The sequence below is a fragment of the Cupressus sempervirens genome, chromosome 9 (genome assembly GCF_028749045.1).
Source record: "Cupressus sempervirens isolate cs-2001-9-10 chromosome 9, ASM2874904v1, whole genome shotgun sequence".
In the NCBI taxonomy this organism is placed as follows: Eukaryota; Viridiplantae; Streptophyta; class Pinopsida; order Cupressales; family Cupressaceae; genus Cupressus; species Cupressus sempervirens.
Genome location: NC_143126.1, coordinates 319,521,739 through 319,542,781, shown reverse-complemented (window position 1 = coordinate 319,542,781; position 21,043 = coordinate 319,521,739). Strand labels below are relative to the sequence as shown.

Here is a 21,043-nt window from a genome sequence, read left to right as displayed (position 1 = left end):
ATTTCCATTCAAACCAATGCCACTACTCACTCCATTATGTTGTGACTTCTTTTTTGAGCATGTTGTCCTGTATTTTGTCACCACAAAATGCAGGTAACAGTACGAAACTTTTCAAACTAGTTTTGCATTTCTCTAAGTTGAATTTTTTATTTGATTGCTTAATGTTGATCGATCAATCAACTCAAATTCGCATACCAAATTCTTTTACTGAAGGCTTTCGCCAAGTTTTTTTTGTTTTTCTATTTGTCGAGTCTGTGCTTGATTTTTTAGGCCTTCATCGTCATTTTCTTTGATTTTGAGTGTGTGTTTGTTGGTTTTTAGTCCTTTGGTTTTGCTCAATTCATGGCTTTCGGTTTCCCCTTCGTTTTGATCTAACCTAGAGCTTAATCAGAGTTGTCAGTCAAAAGATATGACCATTTTAGTGCCCAAAAAGTGGACATTTTTGATGCAACAACACGAATTAAAACTATCATCTTATATTTTTAATTTCACATTCACTTTTTGGAAAATATTAACTTAAATTCACTTTATGTAATGTTTTTAAGTTATTTTATCAATTCACTTTTCACGTAAAGTAACTATAGTGCACTTTATGTTATATTTTTAAGTTGAGTTGCTTTTTGATTTTTCACATAAGTGACTATATTAACTATATAGTTCAATTTAATTTTTGACATTTAAATCAGATGCTCTAATAAATATTACTTATTAAATGATATTTACATGTTACATTGTTCATATGATATGTAAATATAATTTATGTCCCACTTAAGTAATATTTTATTAAAAGTAAATTGACGTGTATGGAAAAATCACTTAAGCATGGAAAAATCACTTGAAAGTGGACCTTTTTCATGCCATTGCATGTAAAACTCAACTTAAAGTGTAAAATCACTTAAAGGTCAAACTTTTTGGTGCCATTGCATGTAAACTCACTTAAAATGTGCAATGACATCAAAATGATGAGCTATATGTGTTATATGCATATGCACAAAAAATGTGAGCTTTTACCTTGACATGCATATGCATGTAACTTAAATATGTTTTTACACCAAAAATGTGAGTTTTTCACTTAAAGACATGTATTTGCATTTCCCAAACCCGTGTTTGGGCAAAAAACACATTTTTAAAACATGTGTATGCATCCAAAAGGTGTGTTTTTGCCTTGGAAGGACCCATTACATGTTTTTAAAACATGGAATAACCTCTAAAAGGTGTGTTTTGCCTTATTACATGTTTTTAATATGTGCATACGCCTCCAAAAGGTGCGTTTTGCATTGAAACACATGTTTTTGGTCCTCCAAAACTTGTTTTTCAAGAAACTTTGTGTATGCCCTTCAAGAACCCGTTTTTACTCCAATGCTTGGATTTTTGGTCATGGAATGATTCAAAAAAATCAAGGAGAAGAGGTGTTTTTGCATCCTTTGGCATTTCCATGCTATAGATGTTTGTTTTGTGCTAAAAACGAGGTCTTTATGATGATTTTCACATTTTTCTCCAAAAAGTCCATTTTAGAGTGATTTAAATCATGTTTTTGCAAGGAAAAGAGGCATCTTGGCATTTTCATTCATCTACAATACACCAAGGGTCATGTTTTTGCATTTGAAAGTGAAAAACGACTTCTAACATGCATATTTGAGACACGTTTTTATCCAAAAACGGCCCAAGGGCATGCTTTTGCCAAAAAAATTGGAAGTTTGAGCATTCTTAGGGCATGTTTTTTGCATTGTGCATCAAAAATGCCTCATTTTCTGCCCACTACGAATTCCTCTTGCAAAGTTTGAAAAGATCTAAGTTTGTTGGAGAATTTTTCAATATTGCAGCTTTTCCCTCCATTTGTGGCACTTAATCATCACTTAAGTGGACATTTTCCTTCTTGTTGATAAATGTGTTTAGCTTGCTGATTTTATGCACATTTTAGCTTGATGATTGCCACTTGTTGATTTTGTTGCCATGTAAAGTGTATTTTTCCTTTAAAAATGATGAAATGGTTCATTTTCATGTTTTTGCGTTTTTCCCAAATGCCAAATTCGAAATTGCACATTGAAGTGCTTTGCTTGTTGACATGTTTGAGTCATTTGCCGAAGGTACGTTTTCCTTTTGAAGTTTGTTTTGTGTTTTGTGTGCTTGCTTTCCAGTTTTTCTCCATTTTGGAGAAGTTGCAAGTTCTTTTCCAATAACTTGGTCATGTTTCACTTCACTCCACCTTTCTTTTCATGTAGGAGCATTATCATATTCCATTTCCATCTTTCATGTCACAACATTTCACATCTCATTCGTCAAATGCGATTTCATGTTTTTCATTGTAAAGAGACCAACTGGTCACTAATATGACTTTTGGAATATAACTCAATTTCCTTTGTTTTTTTTAATAATTTTTACTAAATTTCATGACCTTGGATTTGAAACATACAATTGCTCATAACAGTATTATATTTGAACAGAATTCATATAGGAATATGCAAGGATTAAAATTTATTGTTTGTACAAAGAAAATCAGAAATGAACAATATTAATGGAACCTGATATTAGAATGTAACAGTAGGACGCCATGGGGAAAAGGTTGTTTCAGAAACCACTTTCTCCAACTCAATAATATACTCAATCCCACGATCTAGTGGCCTACCAGGGGGTAAATCATCAAACACTTTAGAGTGTTTAATCCTCAATTGCTAGATATTAGGATGATATTCTGCATCCTTAATATTCTTTTGAGTTGGCGTAATCCTACATTCCACTGCCCAATCAATAATATCCTCATGACGAACCAAGTGCTGCATACTCCTAAGTGAAATCTATTTCTGCTCATCATTATGGATTGCTTTAAGAACTTGGGGCTGCCCGTCCTTAATGAACCTCATCTCCATCTTCTCTATGATCAAGTAGATATCCTTAAATGTGTGTAACATTCCATACCAAGGACTATATCTGTCCCCCCATATCCACCACATAAGAATCTGCAGTGAGAGCATATGTATTAAGCTTCATAGGAAGATCTGCAATCATCTTGTTACACTTCAAGGTGTAACCGTCAGCTACCTGTACCCTTAGGCCCTCAAAATCCTCAGTCTGCATGCCCCTTCTAGTAACCAAACGATCATCAATGAAATTATGAGTAGCTCCAGTGTTAAGAATATTAACCAAGATAAACCTACAGGTCTGATAGTACAGACCGTACTTCCTCTTAATAGTAATATATCTCTAATGTTGGCATTTAATGATATATATATCTCTCCTATAGGTGCCAAGTTAGGAAGGGTTATATCCCTTGAGGGACATACCCTTTAGAAAGGATATATAAGTAGGTTGTAAATGCAGATTATAGGACACACAGTTATAGTAGTCTGCTCCTATAAGCAGTTTATATCCTGCAATTTATATCTAAGATTATCACAATTAAAGGTTAAATATTCAATATTGTATCTGCATTATAATAAGCACTAATTTCATCAATATTCATACTACTTAGAAGATCATTCTCAGCATATAAGACTCGATTAAAAGTCTGATTAAGAGATAAGGATTTAGTAGAAATTTTAAATGGTATTAGAGCTCTGGTAATTGAACCTAGGCTCTACTAAATTTCAGTAATCAGACTTTGTACACATCAAGCAACAATCTTCTATCTTCCATGGCTTACACAATCAGACCCAAGTACAGGTTTGATGGGAAAGAGCATTTTGAAGCCTGGAAGTTCAGAATCATGATGATTCATGAAGAGAACAATGTAAAACAATTCATTGATGGAGCATCCAAACAACCCCCAGTTGAACCTCACAAATCTATCTGGAGAAGAGGAAATAGAAAAGCTATTCAAATCATCTTGGATGGAGTTAAAAATGATATTGTACCTATGCTTACAAAACATCAAATTGCCTTTGATGTGATGAATGCATTACGAAATGCCTATGAAGTAAACAATGCAACTAGGGTTCTTGCACTGAAAAGGCAACTGAATCACGTTCAAATAAAAAAAAAGAATCAATAAGTTCTTACTTCTTATGAGTTCCCGGCATTAGAGATGAACTATCAAGCATAGGAACCATCATTAGTGACACAGAATTAACACTTATGGTTATAGATGGATAGCCAGATTCATGGGAGACATTCACACAGAGAATAAGTGCCAGAGATCAGCTCCCAAACTTTAACAGACTCAAGAATGATTGTCTTCAAGAGGAATCTAGAAAACTAAAGAAAGGAGGGAAACCAAAAGTAGAAGATGAAGAACTTCACGTTCTTAATACAAACTCCTATAAAGGCAAGAAGAAGCATTTCAAGAAGAAAAAGAGAAATCAAAAGAATGGAAAGCCAAAGAAAGATCTATCTAAAATAAAGTGTTTCAAATGTGAAAATTTTGGACACTATAGATCTAATTGTCTTGAAAATTCCAAACAATAGGCAAATTGTACAAATGTCATTAGAGAAGAAGATACTTATGATTCTGAGAACCGTGTTTTGTATTCCTCTCTATCAAATGAAATTTCAAATAAAGCATGTGTAATTGATAGTGGATCTTCTAGACATATAACGGGATACAAAGAAACTCTAGATTCTTTATCAGAGAAGGTTAACAGTGAAGTTACCATTGGTGATAATGCAACACACTCTGTTAAAGGAATTGGAAATTGTACTTTGAAACTAAAATCAGGAAATACTCTTCTTCTTAAAGGTGTACTCTATGTACCAGGGATTAAAAGAAACATAATGTCAATTACAACACTTGAAGATGATGGACACAATGTTGCATTCGTGGATGGCAAAGTATTAAGTTGGGCTAAGAACTCTTCCATCAAGAAAGCAAAGTTAATTGGTCAAAGAAAGGGATATTTGTATGAATTGAATACAAAATCTAGTCAATCCATTCAAGCCCTAGTCCACGAAGTTGAAGATTCAAATGAAATATGGCACAAAAGATTAGGGCATTTAAATTTTAAAACTTTATCAACTATGGAAAAGATGGTTATTGGATTACCCAAATTAAATAAAGACCACCCTAGTATTTGCAAAGGGTGTGCTTTTGGTAAAAGCACTAGAAGTCTCTTTCATGATAGTACTAGAAAAACAAATAATGTACTAGAATTAATTCATTCAGATTTATGTGGACCTATGTTTGTTCCTTGTCTTGGAGGATTCTGGTATTATATCTCGTTCATAGATGACTTCTCTAGGAAAACATGGATTCACTTTTTAAAAAGCAAGGAATCAGAAGAAATCTTACAAAGATTTAAAGAATTCAAAGCATTAACTGAAAATTTTTCAAGACATAAAATTAAAGCCCTTAGAACTGATAACAGAGGAGAATATAGCTCTGACTTGTTTAAAAGGTTTTGTAAAGAATTAGGGATTAGGAGGGAGTATACTGTTCCTTATAACCCAGAGCAAAATGGGGTAGCAGAAAGAAAGAATAGGACAATTATAGAAGCTGCTAGGGCTATGATTTTTGACCAAAACGTAGAATATTATCTTTAGGTAGAAGCCTTTTAGATTGTTGTATATATTCAAAACAGAAGTCCTCACTTCTATCTTAAAGATAAAACACCTGAAGAAGTATTCACTAAAGTAAAACCCAATATAAGTCATCTTAGAATTTTTGGATGTCCTCTATATATCCATGTTCCAAAAGAAAAGAGAACCAAGTTAGAACCCTCTGGGAGGAAAGGTATTTTTTTAGGGTATAGTGAAACTTCTAAAGCATATAGGATTTTCATACCTGGACAGAAAACTATTGAACTTAGTAAAGATGTAATCTTTGAAGAAGATCTTGCAGTCAAAAGAGTCATAAGTTCTGATGAACCTTCTCCTTTATCTAGTTCTAAAAGAAATAGTGAATCTGGGTCCTAGAGGGAGAACTTAGAAAAAATCGAAGATGAAATTCAAAGTATGAACCTTGAAGAAAATTCAAAGAAAAGACCACTTTGGGCCATTAAAACAGTTGAAGTAGCTCAAGCCTTTGCTGCACCTTCCGGAACAGTCAGAGATAGCAAAAGACCTAAAAGATTCTCTGGTTATACAGCTAACATAAGTGATTTATCCAAAACAAAGCCAACCAATCCCTTTGATGCTATTAAACATACAGCTTGGAAACAAGCTATGATAGAAGAATACCAATCTATCATGAAAAATGATGTTGGGGAAATTGTTCCAAGACCTAAAGGAAAATCTGTTGTTTCTTCCAAGTGGATATTTAAAATAAAGTATGCTGCTGATGTAGTATTGAGAAGTATAAAGTCACATTTGTAGCTAGAGGATTTTCTTAGAAAGAAGGGATTGATTATGAAGAAACCTTTGCTCCTATTGCCAGATATACCTCCATAAGAGTAGTTTTAGCAATTGCCGTATCAAAGGGATGGAAGGTACATTAGATGGATGTGAAAACAACATTCCTAAATGGAAAGATTTCAGAAGAAGTATATTTGAAGCAATCTGAAGGATTTAAAACTCATGATCCTAACGCTTTTGTTTGCAGGCTCAAGAAAGCTTTCTATGGGCTTAAACAGGCTCCCAGGGCCTAGTATGAAAGAGTTGATAAGTATCTCACCAACTTAGGATTCTCCAAGAATGAAGCTGATCCAAATTTATATTATAAAAGAGATAAAGATGATATGGTAATTATGATACTGTATGTTGATGATCTACTAATAATAGGTGATGATCATCTCATAGATCAGTGCAAGAAAGATCTAACTAGAGAATTTGAGATGAAAGATTTGGGACTCCTTCATTACTTCCTAGGACTGGAAGTACGGCAGAATTTTAACAGTATCATACTAAATCAAGGGAAGTATACATCAGATATTTTAAAGAAATTTGGAATGTGGAATTGCATACCTATGTCTTCTCCAATGGAGACTAATCTACATAAACTTAAGGAAGCAGCTGCAGAATCACCATCCAAAGATTCTACTCTCTATAGACAGATGATTGGGTCTCTTATGTACTTAGTAAATACAAGACTAAATATTTGCTATGCAGTTAATGCCTTAAGTCAGTTTATGTGTGAACCGAAGGAGATTCACCTAGTCGCAGTTAAACACATTATGAGATACTTACAAGACACTCTTAATCTCAGACTCAAATATGAGAAAGTTGCTTTAGACTTACATGGATTCACTGATTCAGATTGGGGTGGAAGTGTTAAAGACAGGAAAAGTACTTCAGGATGCTGTTTCAGTTTGGGATCAGCAATGATATCTTGGATATGTAGAAAGCGGTCTTCAGTAGCCCAGAGTTCCACAGAAGTCGAATACATTGTAGCAGCGATGGCCTCCCGAGAAGCAGTGTGGCTGAGGAAGTTACTTGTGGGATTATTTGGGCAAGCTATGAATCCCACGATTATTCATTGTGATAATCAAAGTTCCATCAAGCTCTTAGTGAATCCAGTTTTTCATGACAGGTCCAAGCATATTGAAATTCCTTACCATTATGTAAGAGATATGGTAGACCAGGATTATGTAAAATTGGAATACATTTGCACTACAGATTAGACAACAGACATACTCACCAAACCTCTATCTAGAGTGAAGATAGAACCCTTTAGGAGGAGACTTGGTATGGTTGAGTTGTAATCCATTTGTACTCTCTTGATTATTAATAAAATAATTTTATTTTGTCAGGCTATCGACTGTTATGGGCTCCACCATTTGTATTCATTATTTTAAGAGGTGACGATCTCTAAAAATAATGAACACTTGTATAAAACATTATGAGAGGTGATGATGTCTTAGATAATGTGCTAAACAGTAGAGTTCTATTATAAGATCTAGATGAGTTCAAGATCATATTGTGATGTTGACATTGCTATGTTCATGGGTCACAAATTGGATAAAGGAAGAATCTTACTATTCTCCAGGTTTATCCTGTATTCTGGTAGATCTTAAAACTCAGGATCATGTTGTGATATGAAAATACCAGTTTCTATGAAATCATAACTTAGATAAATGAAGATATTACTCTTCAGATTTATTCTGCGTAATATCACTAGTGGCAGTGATTTGTCATATACAGGTTTAGTAATATGACTTTGTATCATGTGTTCAATGATACCACATACTAAGAAGAGACATACAAATATAGAGTATTAATTCTTGCTTATTCATCTGTATTGGTGTTGCCAAATATAATATCTCTCTGTAGGATTATCGGGTTAAGAGGGAGTGTTAAGAATATTAACCAAGATAAACCTACAGGTCTGACAGTACAGACCGTACTTCCTCTTAATAGTAATATATCTCTAATGTTGGCATTTAATGATATATATATCTCTCCTATAGGTGCCAAGTTAAGAAGGGTTATATCCCTTGAGGGACATACCCTTTAGAAAGGATATATAAGTAGGTTGTAAATGCAGATTATAGGACACACAGTTACAACAGTCTGCTCCTATAAGCATTTTATATCCGGCAATTTATATCAGAGATTCTCTATCACAATAAAAGATTAAATATTCAGTATTGTATCTGCATTATAATAAGCACTAATTTCATCAATAATCATACTACTTAGAAGATCATTCTCAGCATATAAGATTGGATTAAAAGTCTGATTAAGAGATAAGGATTTAGCAGAAATTTTACATCCAATATCAAATAAAGCAACAATACCTTGTCCAGCTATGAGCCCACGCATCCGGAAAGCTCCCTTCTTCCTCATATTGGATAAGTAAGCTACCTTGAGGTTGGAGTCATCCACCTCATCATCAACATCATCACTCCTATGCTAATCCTGATCACTATCCCCAAACGGCTCTTGAAAATCAGCACTGCCATCATCATCGTAGAACCACTCCATCATCCTATTTTTACCTTTAGGCTTCATGGGACAGTTATGGTTGACATTATAGGGACCCCTGCAATAAAAACACAACTTCCTCCTCAAATCATTAATTGTTTCTTGGTCCAAGGGTGTTGCAGTAGGACGCTTACCCTCAGTCTTCTCTCTCTAGGGCGGTGTCCTATCATAGCAGGACGTAGCAGGCTTTGAGGCACACTTGCCTCTAGGAGTAGAGGCCTCTAAATTACATTCCTTTTTCATTGCCCCCTGTAATGATGGGGGGTATATTGACTTAACCCACCCTCTGAGTGGCTCAGCAAGGCCCTCGATGAAAAGCATAACCCTCCTCCACTCAGATATGTCATACACCATTACTGACAACCTCTAGAACTCACCGATGAATGCCTCCAAACTAGCTAGCTGTCTGTCATAACTAAGCCAACTCCCTAAAATAAACCTTAGGATCCTTCTTGTCAAAACGTTCTATCAATCTGTCGACAAACTCTTGGTATGATATGATCTAATCATGATGAAGAGATACTAAACCATGATAGCACGAATTGTGTGCAACTCCATCAAGGTGTAGTACAACAAACCTAATGGCATCCTCCTCAGTCATAGGATGCAAAGCAAGGTAGGTGTCGAGCTTTTGGACCCAAGCTCTAGTAGTCACTCTACCGCTCCCATCAAAATGAACCAATGTTATCTTACCAAACTGCCTGCTGGAGCTCAATATACCTGGGCCACTGTCTGTCAATAGCAGGCCTACCCTTGGAATGCTCACGCTTCTGTGTCAGATATCTATCAAAACTCAAGTTATCCTTTAATGCCTGAGGAAGAGCATCCCACTCATGAAAATGAGTCAGTAAGTCATCAGCAAATGGAGCAGCGTTAGAAATCGGCTAACGGTATCTAATTCAAGTCTCAAGAAAGTGGGTCTCTGTGGCCTGTCTTGAGCACCAATCTAACTTGTCTTGTCCACCCTATCATCCATCTAGACATGATCCTCGGTCCTGTGCTTGTCATTGGCCCTGGGCCCCACATCCACATGTGACCTGTAGGAACCAACAGAAACATCTTGGTCTCTCTCTCTCTCTACCTCGATCTTGAGGCAAAGCTAACTGCTCCAAGGTCTTAGAGAACTGTTGGAGAACACCTGTCATCTATTGTTTCCCAGCTGCGATATTTCAAAATGCTTGCAAGGCATCTCTATCAACCTGAGCATCAGTAGCACATTGTCTGAAGCCACCAACACCACCCAGACTACGCACCGAGTCAAATTGAATCTTCGGCTTTCCCTCTCCATGAGGTACATTCTGATCCCGTTGGGTGTAGTGCATACCAGGCACAAACCTTCGATCACCATCCATACCTCAGGATGCAGAATAACCGAAATATGCCTCTGATAATTTTTGAGCCCAATTCCTGCAGGCTGGCAGGGAATCACTCTGATACCACTGTAAAGAGACTAACTGGTCTCTAATATGACTTCTGGAATATAACTCAATTTCCTTTGTTTTTTTAATAATTTTTACCAAATTTCATGACCTTGGATTTGGAACATACAATTGCTCATAATAGTATTATATTTGAATAGAATTCATATAGGAATATGCAAGGATTAAAATTTATTGTTTGCACAAAGAAAATAAAAAATGAACAATATTAATGGAACCTGATATTAGAATGTAACAGTAGGACACCGTGGGGAAAAGTTTGTTTCAGAAACCATTGTCATGTGGAATTGAACAATGGCCACAGGCAGTAAGGAAGCTTCTCCCAATCGCCACGTGAAACCTCAATGGAGCTGCTGTTAGTTTGTGTTGCAGGTCCAACTCCTTTTCCATAGTTGCATCCCGATTTCCCTTTCCAAATTGAATGCAAGCTTCTAAGGATTGCTCATAGCTAGGAGTAGATAGCTAGATGACTTGCCCTTGCTGCCCACTTCTGCTAGTCAGTCAATACGGCACCAAAACTATACTGGAGACAAGAATTAACGCTGAACTCAACCCTCAAATCACAATCAGCCCTTCTCTACCTCCAAATGCGTTTCCAATTCATAGATGGCTAATAATTGAAATATGTCCACACTATATTTAGACCAGATCATTAATAATGTCTAGAGACAAGAAGCAACAATAGGAGACTATACCAAATTGCTATACAACAACAACAATTTAGAGAATCGACCTTCAGAACAATTCTTCAAAATTTCAAAAAAACCCTCACCAGACAATCAAGAGTTTATAATATAATCAACATGCTTGTCTCCACAAATGAAATCATATTTATAAGATTTTGTGCCACCTGGCTTCACCTTGACACTTCTCACTTAAACATCCCTTTATAATATAAAGTCCAATTACTTTATAGTATAAAGCACCATAATAAACCACCAATACATTAAATAATCATTAGGTCTCAAAATAATTGCAATAAATATGAATTCACCAGATCAATTCGCCCAGAGCCCAAAAGCAAAATGATAAGTACCCAACAATGTTAGAACTACCTTGACCAAAATAGGAACTGGCCAAAAGTGCCTTACTAAAAATAGTAAATCCAAAAATAGCAAATCCATATCAAAGAACCCCAAAACCAAACGTTAACTCGTGGGGGTCCGGCTGATGAGATGACACATCCAAAATCCAGGAAGCAACTAAATCAGGGACATTACATTCATCTCATTCATCATGCACACGTGCATGTAATTTCATTTTCCACTTCCATTTTCACTCACCTCACTTTCCGCATCCACTCATACGACACGATTACATGAAAGCCTTACGTGTAATTGCATCTCTAAAACCCGTTCTTGACTTAAAGTCACTTTTTGAAAAGTCAAAAATGTCATATGCATGTTTTCCCATGTACTTTGACTTCACCTTTCCACAAAGACGACTATAAAGTTCTTTTTATCTCAAGCTACATTCCATTTCCATCTTTCCATATGCACTTACGTCTCCATGAGCAAATACATGTTTTTCCACTTTGTGTGTCATTACATACTTCGCACCTCATCCATTATTCGCACCTACATGTAAGCTCATCCTTCATCTGCATTCACATCTCATCTCATTTTCCATCCCTCATTACATGTTGTGCTTACATGTAATCCATTTTTCATGCAAAAATGTCTTGAAAACCTAAGTCACTTTTTGAAAATCAGCAATCTTCATTTGCACGCATTCCCATGCATTTTTCTGTCACACATCCATTTCCTTCCATGTTCACTTCCACAACATTTCAAATCTGTACTTTAACCTTTCTTGTTGATCAAGAATCAACTCAACTTGTATGTTGATTTCCTCTAATGATGTATTTATGTTTTTTAATTTTTGTGTTGCAGCACAAGCACAAGAGATGCCCTCGCCATCTAAATCTAAGGGCAAAATGAAATATCAGTTTGATAAAGAGTTGGCTCATGCAACTCCATCTCATGTCACATCCATCCTTGACAATGTGTTAGACACAAAAATCAGACATGTGGACATTAGTGATTTTCTACGAAGAGTAGAAACTCTTGTTGATCATGAGATGAAACGTATTAAGAGAAGTCATATTGACTTGGTATCTACATTTCCCATGGCTGCCATGGAACCTGAGTTTGTTCTCGGGTGTGCAAAACATTTCAGCCCAAAATCAAAGACGATCAAGGATGTTGATGGCAGGGTTATTATTAGTCTTGATCCAGAAGTTATCAAGCAAATTTTCAAAGTGCCAGATAATACAAAATGCATAGATCTGACCAAAGAATCATCTTTGGAAACATGGAATGAGAAGAAGGGAGATTATCAAAAGTACATAAATCAATACTGGTTGGATACCTAGAGGAGCAACTTCTTGAGATGGCCAAAGACTGTTCGCAGGTCTAATTTCAAGCAAGAGTGCAAAGATCTTATCATTTTTCTTAACAGGGTTTGTGGTCTTAAAGATTCCACCAATTTTGAACCATGAATGTACAAATTCATCTTCTAGCTCATGGAGAATAAAGAACACATCTTTTGGGGAGAACTGATTAGTACTGCACTCTGTCAATAGTTACTCAATGTAGGAACTTCAGTGCCTTTCTACATGAATTGCTACCTTGTTTACATTGCTAGTGCCATGGGATCTTTCTCTGGACTCTCAACCAAAGGAGATCGTCTTCAGATTCCAATTTGGGATTACTATAATCAAATCACTCTGGCTAATAATAAGTTCCATTACAGAAGAGTTCAAGATGCTTTTTTTGGTCATTTCTGATGCTTGTTTGAAAGACAGTTATCCATCAAAAGGGTATTTGATGAAGCTTGGGAAAAGGTAAATCAATATGGTTTTATCTTCATTCCGTTTCCGACTTTTACTTAAGAGTTGGATACTTTAAAGGTGAGTCATATACCTCACCTAGGTATGCTACTAATAGGATCATTCTGATGGAATTAGCCAAACAACTCATGGAAGTTAATGTCTGATCAGCATACTTTGCATAGGCCTGGTTTTGGCATTTCTTCTATCAAACCCTTGGCGATAGGTAACTATTTGATCAATTTTATACATAAAGCAAAAAATATGGAAGCAAAATTGCAATTAATTACTTTGAAGAAGTTTAAAGCCAGATTTGAATTTGATTACCGAGAAATGAATTCTCAAATCAAGAGGGCTTTCACACACATTCATCGCATTGAGGATGTTTGGATTGACATGTGAACGAAACTAGATATAATGAAGATGGATTACTGCAGATTAACTTTGCAGCAAGCCATTGATCTTAACATGCTTGTGATCCCATTGGATTTCCAAATTGAAGATGATGGCAATGTTCTTGATCCCAAATTTCATCAAGCAGGTTTTGATAAAAGATTCTCTTTTCCCATTCAATGGTAGTAGAAGGAAGGTACATCCATTCTTGATAAATTTCAGTCCATTTTGGCAAACACCAATAAGTGGCTGAAAATTAAAGTTCTAAAAAGGGTTAATCTGAAATTGGGTTTGGATTATGGAAGCTTAGGCCCTTTTGGAAGGAAGTCACAACTAGAAATTAGAGGAAAAGATGGAGCTTCTTCTGATGCAAAGAAGTCTCTTAAATTCAAGTTGAAGGGTGGAAAGAGATCTAAATCATCTCAGATCCCTGAACCAGTTCGAGAATTAGAGGAGGATTTAGAGGAGGAATTAGAAACAGAATCAAACGAAGAAGACGAGGAAGAAGAAGGGGAAGTTATGATCATATCATTTTTTCCCAAAGCCTGCACAGATCGATGCACCATCCATGCATGAAGCACCTTTTTTGGATGAGATTGATGATGATGTGGATTCATTTTCCACTGTTTTCACACCTTATATTCCAGTTTCAGAAGTCAACATGTTGGCTTTTCCTATTTCTTCAACCATTCCTCTCATTTTAGCAAATGAACAATATGAACATTTGGGAAGTGTGTTTGAAAATTTTCCAACTCTCACAAAGGGTCAAGTTTCTCAACTTAATACATCTCTGACAAGTTTTGAGCTTTTCATGACACAATCCTCTCATCATGCACTTATGAATTCAACTGTGCAGATTTAATCTTGTTTAGTCACAACGGAGATACAATCAGGATCAATGCCAATGGTCTCCACTATACTTGTTTCCACAGATGAAAGTTTCAGCTTGCCTACATGGTTGAGTAGGATCACAATGAAGAGAAGGAAAGTGGTTGTACCTCCTGATAACCTCCCTGTAAAGAAAACAAAGTCCAAATCTTTGAAAGATAAGATTATTTCAAGGATCTTAGTTGATTTGGAGAAAATCAAATTTGTAGAAGTTGTTGAGCCACTAGTGGACAAACCCGTTGAAGAATTTATTTGTTCTAACTTCTAATTACAAGTTCACTTAGGTAGAAATCGGGAAGTAGTCACATTTGAGTTGCTTGTAAGATGCTCAAGATGCATTAGCTAATGTATCAAAAAGAAATCATGAGAAAAGAAGAATCAACTCAAACAAGAAGTTACTCGCTTAAATGAAGTCATTCGCCAACAATCTTCTCAAAGTGCTATTATTGTGTCTTAGACGTCCAAAGAAAGAAAGTTGATTGAAGCCTCCAAGTCTTGGATAGGAGAAGTCATCTCTGAAGGAGTTCGGGCCATTAGAAAAATATTTGCAGTTCTTAAGCGTATCAAAGATATGAATGAAATGGAGCAAAACTTGATTTCCTCCTTGATTCAAGAAGCAAATGATTTGAAGGAGATTCTCAATGACTGGGATGAGATTGCTAAATTTGATTTAGATGCTATGGTTTCGTGTGACATTCTTCCATCCTATGAAATGTTCTTCAGGTATCAAGGGCTTATGGGTTATAAAGAAGAAACATTGAGAAAATTGGTCACAAAGTTGTAGACAACTCTTGGAGATTGTTAGATGATAGAAACGGGGATCACATGTGATTTGGGACAAATGGGATGTCAGGTTCTTGATAAACGTGGTAATTTGATTGCAGTTGAAAAGGCAAGTTCAGAATATACAATCAGGATCAATGCTGATTTAGATTCTGAGGATTTTGGTTCTCACACGATGAACAAATTTGTCCTGTATAAATCTTCGACAAGACACTTGCTAGATTCTTGGCGAAAAATTCTAAGGTTGTGCAATCAGCAGATGCAAATGTAGTATGGATAGAGGCCATATCAAAGATAGTGCAATTTTCTGATCTTCTTACAGTGCGTGATGTTATCATCGAGTTCAAGGCACTAAAGAACAATCTTTAAGATTGTTATTTTGTTTTTATTTTTGTTTGTAGATCTAAGAGGATGCATTGCATAACAAGATGTAATTACATGTAATGCAAGTTTCATGTGCAGTTGCATGTAACCCAATAATTAGTCTTCTAGTTAGACTAAGTCAAAGTTGTTTGAGTTGCTCCCACTTTTTCTTCCATCTTTTCCTCAACTCCTTTGCCTATATAAAGGAGTACCCCCTCATTGTAAAACATTCTTTATCTTTTATTGTATGCAAGAGAGCTTTGAAAAAATTGTGCTAGTAGAACTTTGTTTGTGTAGCACTATTTTGAGAGAAAAGTGAATACAAAGGAGCAATTGAGACTTAACTTTGATTGAGTGAGATTGTTACTTGTGTGAATTAGAAACTTTGTTTGTAATTCGCATATGTTATCTTTGATTCATGTAATCTTGTGTTCTTGATGATTGAGTGTAAAAAGAGTTAAGAAGCAATTGTGGAGATATATAGTTAGAAACTTTGTCTGTAGCTTATATCTCTTTCTTGATTCACAAAATAGTTAAGATATCTTTACTTTTGGAGATCTTTGTGCCCTATTAGTAAAGCATATTCATATAGAATAACGACCGGACTTAGAGCCAAATCGTTACACTTTCAGCTAGCCTTTGAGTTAGTGTCTGCTTATCAATATCACCATTTTCAGCTTTTAGATAGAAGTGTAGTTAGAGATTTCACCCTACCCATTACTTGCTCCATGAGTAAGTGGAATCTTTCTTGAAAGTTAAGAGGAAAGAATATTGGTAACATCCCTTTACAAAATCTCTCAACTTCTTTCTTAGCTTGAGTTAATCCAAGGAACAGTGAGAAGAGGGAGCCTTCCCTTCAAGGTAGGAGAGACTTTGTCTCACACGCTGTGGCTGGTCATTCTATTTGGCAACTGAATTTTACTTAAAACTGTTGGTTGCAAAATATCCACCCAACAGAGCTGCCACGACTTCCTTTTGAATTTTGTAAATCCTTATTGAGGGTGCACTTTCCTGAAAACCTAATAGCGATTTCACAATTTCCCAACCTACCATGTCCAATCTTCCAAGATTACAATTCAATTCAAATTGCTTCTAAGAAATTTCACTACTCTTCTCCCCACTAGTGTGCTTCCTTTTTGCTATGCAACATTAGATTAGGAAGAGATAGCAAGGAAAAGTTCAACTAATTTATTTTTATTGACTCCAACAATTGGATGAATAATTTCTAATTTTGGATTAACAGTGCCTACAGCCTACAATGATTTGTACTATTTTTTTTTATTGGACTTTTTTGATCTACATAAAACTGAAATTCCTATAAGCTCAATTTGACCTTCAAGTAAAGTCAACACTAAGAAACAAATGGTTTCCAGCATTCGATCTTGGATAAGTCATGAAGCTTTTTGTCTTCAAGGCTAACTGCATTCAAGCCCTGGATTTTGTAGTGGGTCCGGTTTGGGTTTTGTTGCAGTTCGAGTTCATCTCAAGTGCGGCCTAGGTACCTGGGTTCTCTTATGGACTGCTGCACAGTTTTCACCCTAGCTTATTTTCTTTAGGGTAATGCATATTGTCCTTGCCAAGCAAGATTACTATTTTGTTAAAATAAATATTTGTTTCCCAGATAATGAAGTTATACACCTGCTAGAAAGTATGCACCTTCTTGTTATTCCTTATCATGGATAAAGCCTCCTTTTTAGAGCATTATGAGCTTTGCTTCTGCACTCCTTAGCCTAGCACAGGCCTAAGATTCTCACTATTTTCTTATGGGCTATGTCTTCCTATATTGGTCATGGATTCTCCCCATTTTATTATAGGTCGTTTATTCCAATCACAAAGCCATACATAAAATTATATATTTGACCTTTACAGTTTTTATTTCAGTATTTTTTAATTTTTAGGTTTGTTTATTTTAAATAGTTAATATTTCTGAAGTTATTTTGCTTATTTAAAATTTGGAGACGTTAAGGAGAATCAAAGTATAATAAATTGAAGTTTGAAAATAGAATAATCTAAATAATGTAAAATCTTATTGGCAATTGGCTAGTATAGATTTATGAGTACACTCTTCTTTTCATATTTATAACTTTGATATTCGAACACATTAATATATGTATGTATGTATGTATGTTCGTTCATACATAAATACATACATGCATATGCACACACACATACATATACACGTATGTATGTATCTACATGCATACGCATACATGTGTACACAAATCCAAACTATTTTTTGTACCTGCATATTTGAACCCTATACTCATACCGGAACCTGAATCTGCAACTTAGCCTCAAGGTGAAAGCTGAACCAAAGCATGAAAAAATGATGAAAGATTGGAATTAATGCTTACCCAGTTTTCATTCTTTTTAACTTTTCTCATCCAACACTAAAAGCAATTGAAAAATACATTTTTAAGTACTCTTCCCTTTTCCATTTTATAATTTTTTTAAGTTTTTAAGGTAATTGATATTTATTTAGTGGAATATTCATCAATTTTCCATTTCATAATTTTTATATTTGCTTCTTTGGCTCCATTTAATAATCATAAACCATCTTTTTTGCAATTTTTTGAGTTAAGGTATCCTTTAAGACCCTCAATAAATTATTAGTTAATTATTCCTCTATAAATCCTACCTTAAACATATGGGGAATAAAATTAGGTTTCTGGACCTTCAGTTTGATTTATTTCAACAAATCAAACATTAAAAGAAAGGAAATGATGGATTTTCTTAATTTTTACTTGCCTAAATATGACGTGATAGTTATCAGTTGTTTGCTATTGTATCCAGGTCCACATGATGCAATTTATTATTTTATACTCCATTTATTCAAGAACCAAATCTAATAGAATACACTTCCTTGTATTGTATTAGACTCGTTTGACACATTTTGCTATTAAATTTTGCAAAGGAGAAATTGTATTTTTTACAGAAATTCAAGTATTTCTTTTTCTGCCAAGTTTTGTTGAGTTTTTGCCATTTCAGAAATTCTTAGCTTGCTAAGTATTTTGTATGTAAGCTCGCGAAGTATTTTCTAAGTGTATGCTTGCTAACTATGACTGCTAGAATCCGGGCATAGTCTTTGTAAATTTTCATTTGATCTTTGATTTTCTACTCTAGGCAATTTTAACTATTTTATAGTAAGACACTTTTAGGAAACTTTTGTTGTGATCTTATAGTTCTGTTGGTTTTAGTTCATGTGTTGCCTTCATTGTCATCGATACATTGCAGCTATTTTACATATATATCCTCAATAGTTGGTTATTATTGAGTTGTTATTTGACATTTGTTACTTATTTCCTTTTTAAAATGAAACTAAGGAGTATGTTTTCCTTGGTCTCTTGGAAGTAGTTGTGATGGCATCTACTACTTCGATTAATCAATTTTGTTGGTGAACTCCTAGGAAAACTGTTTACGCTTATTTAGTATTTCGAATTCTGCTTGATGATGTTTTTACATTGGCATTGAAATAACCTTATAATATGCATATAAAATTATTCCTTTGAATTTTAAAACCACCAGAGCAGGGATCTTTGAAGTTTTAAGTATCTGTTATAAGCATGAGCCAAATCATCGTTATTCCTGTTCGTCATTTATCTCACTTTGAGTTTTGGATTCAAGTGTACTATTCAATGAATATATTTAGAAACATTTAGTACCCGACTTAATAAATTATCTGTGATTATTTAATTATTTATTTTTTTATGTAGAAAAAAGTGTCTTAGTTGATTGATAAAATCATTATCTAGAACATTATTTTTCTTTGGAGAGATCTCCTAGGAATGCTCACCATGCCATCATATACTTGTGTGTTATAAATGCTACAACTACTAGGTGTTTGTCAATCATGCCAAATGTAAGGATATGATAATGATTGCCTCATTCTCTGAATTCAGTTGATTGTTTTGAAATTTAGAATCTACAATTTTACTCTTATTTGAGAAGTAATTTGGTCTTGAAATTGTCAAAATGAACTCATTAATTGATTAGTGCCTGTTATGAGGTCATTTATATTGGTGTTAATTATTTGGGTTTTGGTTCATGACAGAAAATAGATTCTCTGATTGCATATTTTTGAACAAGTCAGTCTAAATTCAAACACGAGCATTTAATTTGAATGTGATCATTTAATTAGTATAATGCTAGGTTTGTCCTTCTCACAGGCCAAAATGAAAAGGATATTGAAAAAATGGTTGTGTTGTGTTGGTCTAATCTATTGAATGTTCTTGGCACGCACTAACTATTATTGCTTGTTTTGTGTGGCAGGCACAGGTTTTGGCCTCCAAGAACAAGGCAGAAACAGCTCGGTCCCACCAAAGGTTCTCAATTATGTTTGTCATTATTGTTGCCATCTTATCTTTTGTACTTGGTGTTCTGATATATTGAATATCATTTCATTGTCCTCGGAAACCTAGTGCTGTTATGTCAAACATCTTATTATTTTTCCTGAACCTCGGACGGGGATGATCAAAACCTTAATTGTATAAATTAGGAGTTGATTATTGTAACAGTAATTTCCTTGCAATATTTTAGTGTTACCAGGTTCATCAAGCCTATCATGAAAGGATATTCGACACTTGGCATCCTATCTAATATGTTGTGTTTTATGTTCGTAAGATACTAAATCAGAATGCCTTCTTTCATGAATTCTATGTTCATAATATTGTAAGTACTGAATTGGAATGCAGGAATAATTCTTGCCTTCAATGTTCTTTTTTTTAGAAGGATTCAAGAACTGGCTTTTGCTTGTAAAAGTTAGCGCCACTGTATATTTTCTTCTTGTACAAGGTTCTTCTTCAGCAATATTTTATGCACTTCAAAATGTGCTGCATACTTGGCTACAATGCTTGCCTATAATCACTTCGATGCAAATTATATCACTAAGTTCTCTTGCCTTTTGATTCCGTTATATTGGGCTTAGCTATGCTTGGAATAATATTTTAGAAAAGTATTCATTTGGTTTGGAAGCTAGGGAGTAATTAGAAACTTGTGCAGAGGGGCGTACTAGGAAAATCTTGGTTACTGAAGCTTTTATGGATATACCTAAAGAAGCTATTGAAGCTTGTCATTCCAGGAAATTACTTCAATGGCTTCTGCACGGTTTATTCAGATGAACTTTTTTCAAACATGTACCCGTGCAAAAATCTTTAATTCACCAAAGGCTTTGTTTGTAGGTAATCATTGAGTCAATTAATTTTATTTGAAGCACAGGAAATTCTTACGAATAACTTATGTAAAAAAGTTCAGGCTACATGTAGGTAACCAATTGTATTTCTCGAGTATGAACACGTTGCCCTTATTTCAATTTTCAACTGTTCTCACTGTAGCTGGAAAAATTCATTTGGCATCAGGAAAAAGCTTGAATATCTTCTTTGCATTTATCAGATAAATGCTTTGGTGAATATGGAGTCCCGCAAAAAATGTTTAATTTAGAAACAATCTTGTTTGTTTACAAATTTTAAGTATTATTTGATTATTTTAAATTAAATATCAGAAACTGCTTGAAAATGACTCATGGCAATATGTGTCCACTACTGTATTACAAAATTGCCTT

General features: G+C 34.9%; 1 protein-coding gene across 1 annotated transcript in view; it reads left to right on the top strand.

Moving 5' to 3' along the window:
- LOC149538658 (vesicle-associated protein 1-2-like) overlaps positions 1-20,333 on the top strand; it is a 182,141-nt gene extending 161,808 nt beyond the window's left edge. Inside the window, exon 8 of the mRNA XM_089799987.1 lies at positions 19,756-20,333. Within this exon, the coding sequence (XP_089656113.1) occupies positions 19,756-19,875 (120 nt within the window). The 3' untranslated portion in view covers positions 19,876-20,333. The remainder of the gene's footprint in view (positions 1-19,755) is intronic.
- The last annotated feature ends 710 nt before the right edge of the window (positions 20,334-21,043 follow it).